Source organism: Austrofundulus limnaeus, unplaced genomic scaffold (genome assembly GCF_001266775.1).
Source record: "Austrofundulus limnaeus strain Quisiro unplaced genomic scaffold, Austrofundulus_limnaeus-1.0 Scaffold280, whole genome shotgun sequence".
Classification (NCBI taxonomy): Eukaryota; Metazoa; Chordata; class Actinopteri; order Cyprinodontiformes; family Rivulidae; genus Austrofundulus; species Austrofundulus limnaeus.
In genome coordinates this window covers 623051-625304 of record NW_013952682.1, presented here as the reverse complement: position 1 = coordinate 625304, position 2254 = coordinate 623051, and the positions used below count along the sequence as shown (strand labels likewise).

Below are 2254 nucleotides of genomic sequence, written 5' to 3'. Positions count from 1 at the left end.
CTCGCACAGAGGACCTATCCACATCATCATTTACCCAGAATGCTTTGTGTGGAAATAAAATGGCTCAGTCCGTGTTAAAACATATTTTTAAAAATTTACAAAACTAAACAGACTGCAGTATTTTTACAGTCTTTATTTTTCCGTTAAAATAAATGTTTATTAAATAAAGTCTAATGTTACAACTAATCATGGATCCTTTTAAACTGCATAATAATCAAGATCACAAATGTCACAAATATTTGTGGTTCATCTTTTGGTCAGTATCTCCTACAGCACACGGCAGAATAAAACTCTCAGCTTCCATCCATTTGGATCCATGCGACTTGTCTTTTTCCCCTTGAGAGTCGGGTCAGAACACGAGGTAATAACAGCCAGCGCTCAGAAACAACATGGCAGCAGCTCAATGACAAACAGAGACACTGCAGATCAGATATAACCTTCAGCTGAAGCACCAGAGAGGATGTGATTAGTCCCAACACTCTATTTTTATTCATGAACTCGCAGGGCCCGCCTCTTTACGCCTCGGTCTGACGGCTTTCAGATCCATCTCTGATGAAGCGGGCCAACGCTCGGTGTGACGCTCCACACAATCCTGATGTTCTCTTTGAAGATTCTCCCCAAAGTGCTGCGATGTGAGACGACTCCTCCTCAGGGAATCGAGCTCGCGCCTCCGTGGAAAAGAGCAGCTCACACCTCCAGCAAGACGAAATATTTTAGAGATGAAACTGACGCAGGAAACATGTAGGTCATCTGACTTCAGCTGCCATTTATTAGCTATTAGAGCATTTTATTTCTTTAGATGTTCTCAAGAAATGTTCTAAAGTGTGTTTTTGTAAGAATTATTACTTTTTTTTTAGATTTATTCATTTCATTTAAGAAACAAATTCACATAAAACAAAAAATACTAATTAAATTAAATGAAAGGCAGCAAAAGAAGAAAAATATCTTATAACTGCCCCTATTTTTCAAAAATAATATTAATTTCAAACCATAAAATTTCAATTAATTAATTAATTTTCAACATAAAGAGACTATCAATGTTTTTTATGCAGGACGAGCAATWAGACAAAAGAATGCTCCAGTTAAAAAAGCTTCAAATATCTCCTGATTTGACTTGTTGCTTCTGGTTTTACTGAATAAATCAGCAGATCTCACCCTTCTGACGGTGTGGAGGATGTTCCCGTAGCAGTAGACCATGACCCCAACAGGCACAAAGAAACACGCCAGGAGGAAGAGGAGGATGAAGGAGGCGTCGTTCGGGTCTTTAGAGGTCCAGTCCAGGGAGCAGCCCAGCTGGTGGATCTCCAAGGTGTAGCGGTTCCAGCCGAGCAGCGGAGCCCCCGTCCAGGCCAGGGAGTACAGCCAGATGTGGCCGATGGCTCGCCACGCCCACGGGAAGTCCACCACCTGGGCGTGGACCACCCGCATGTAGCGCTCGTAAGCTAGCGCCGCCAGGGTCATGATGGAGACGATGCCTGCAGAGGACCACCAAGATCACCTGGGTCACCGGATCACACTCTTTATGGGCTCAGACATTAGCTAAAAGCTAATGTAGCAACAGGGCAGCTAAAAGTTAAAGTAGCAAAAGGGCAGCTAAAAGCCAAAGTATCAACAGAGCAGCTAAAAGCCAAAGTATCAACAAAGCAGCTAAAAGCTAAAGTAGCAACAGGGCTGCTAAAAGTTACAGTATCAACAGAGCAGCTAAAAGCTAAAGTATCAACAGGCAGCTAAAAGTTACAGTAGCAACAGAGCAGCTAAAAGCTAAAGTATCAACAGAGCAGCTAAAAGCCAAAGTATCAACAGAGCAGCTAAAAGCCAAAGTATCAACAGAGCAGCTAAAAGCTAAAGTAGCAACAGGGCAGCTAAAAGTTACAGAAGCAACAGGGCTGCTAAAAGCCAAAGTATCAACAGAGCAGCTAAAAGCTAAAGTAGCAACAGAGCAGCTAAAAGCTAAAGTATCAACAGAGCAGCTAAAAGCTAAAGTATCAACAGAGCAGCTAAAAGTTACAGTAGCAACAGAGCAGCTAAAAGCTAAAGTATCAACACAGCAGCTAAAAGCTAAAGTATCAACACAGCAACTAAAAGCTAAAGTATCAACACAGCAGCTAAAAGCTAAAGTATCAACAGAGCAGCTAAAAGCTAAAGTATCAACAGGCAGCTAAAAGTTACAGTAGCAACAGAGCAGCTAAAAGCTAAAGTATCAACACAGCAGCTAAAAGCTAAAGTATCAACAGAGCAGCTAAAAGCTAAAGTA

The 2254-nt window shown here is 41.7% G+C and overlaps 1 protein-coding gene across 1 annotated transcript in view; it reads right to left on the bottom strand.

The window, feature by feature from the left end:
• Positions 1 to 2254, bottom strand: part of opn3 (opsin 3) — a 7945-nt gene that overhangs the window by 2854 nt on the left and 2837 nt on the right. The window contains exon 2 of the mRNA XM_014021161.1: positions 1156 to 1475. Coding sequence (XP_013876615.1) covers positions 1156 to 1475 — 320 coding nt within the window. The remainder of the gene's footprint in view (positions 1 to 1155; positions 1476 to 2254) is intronic.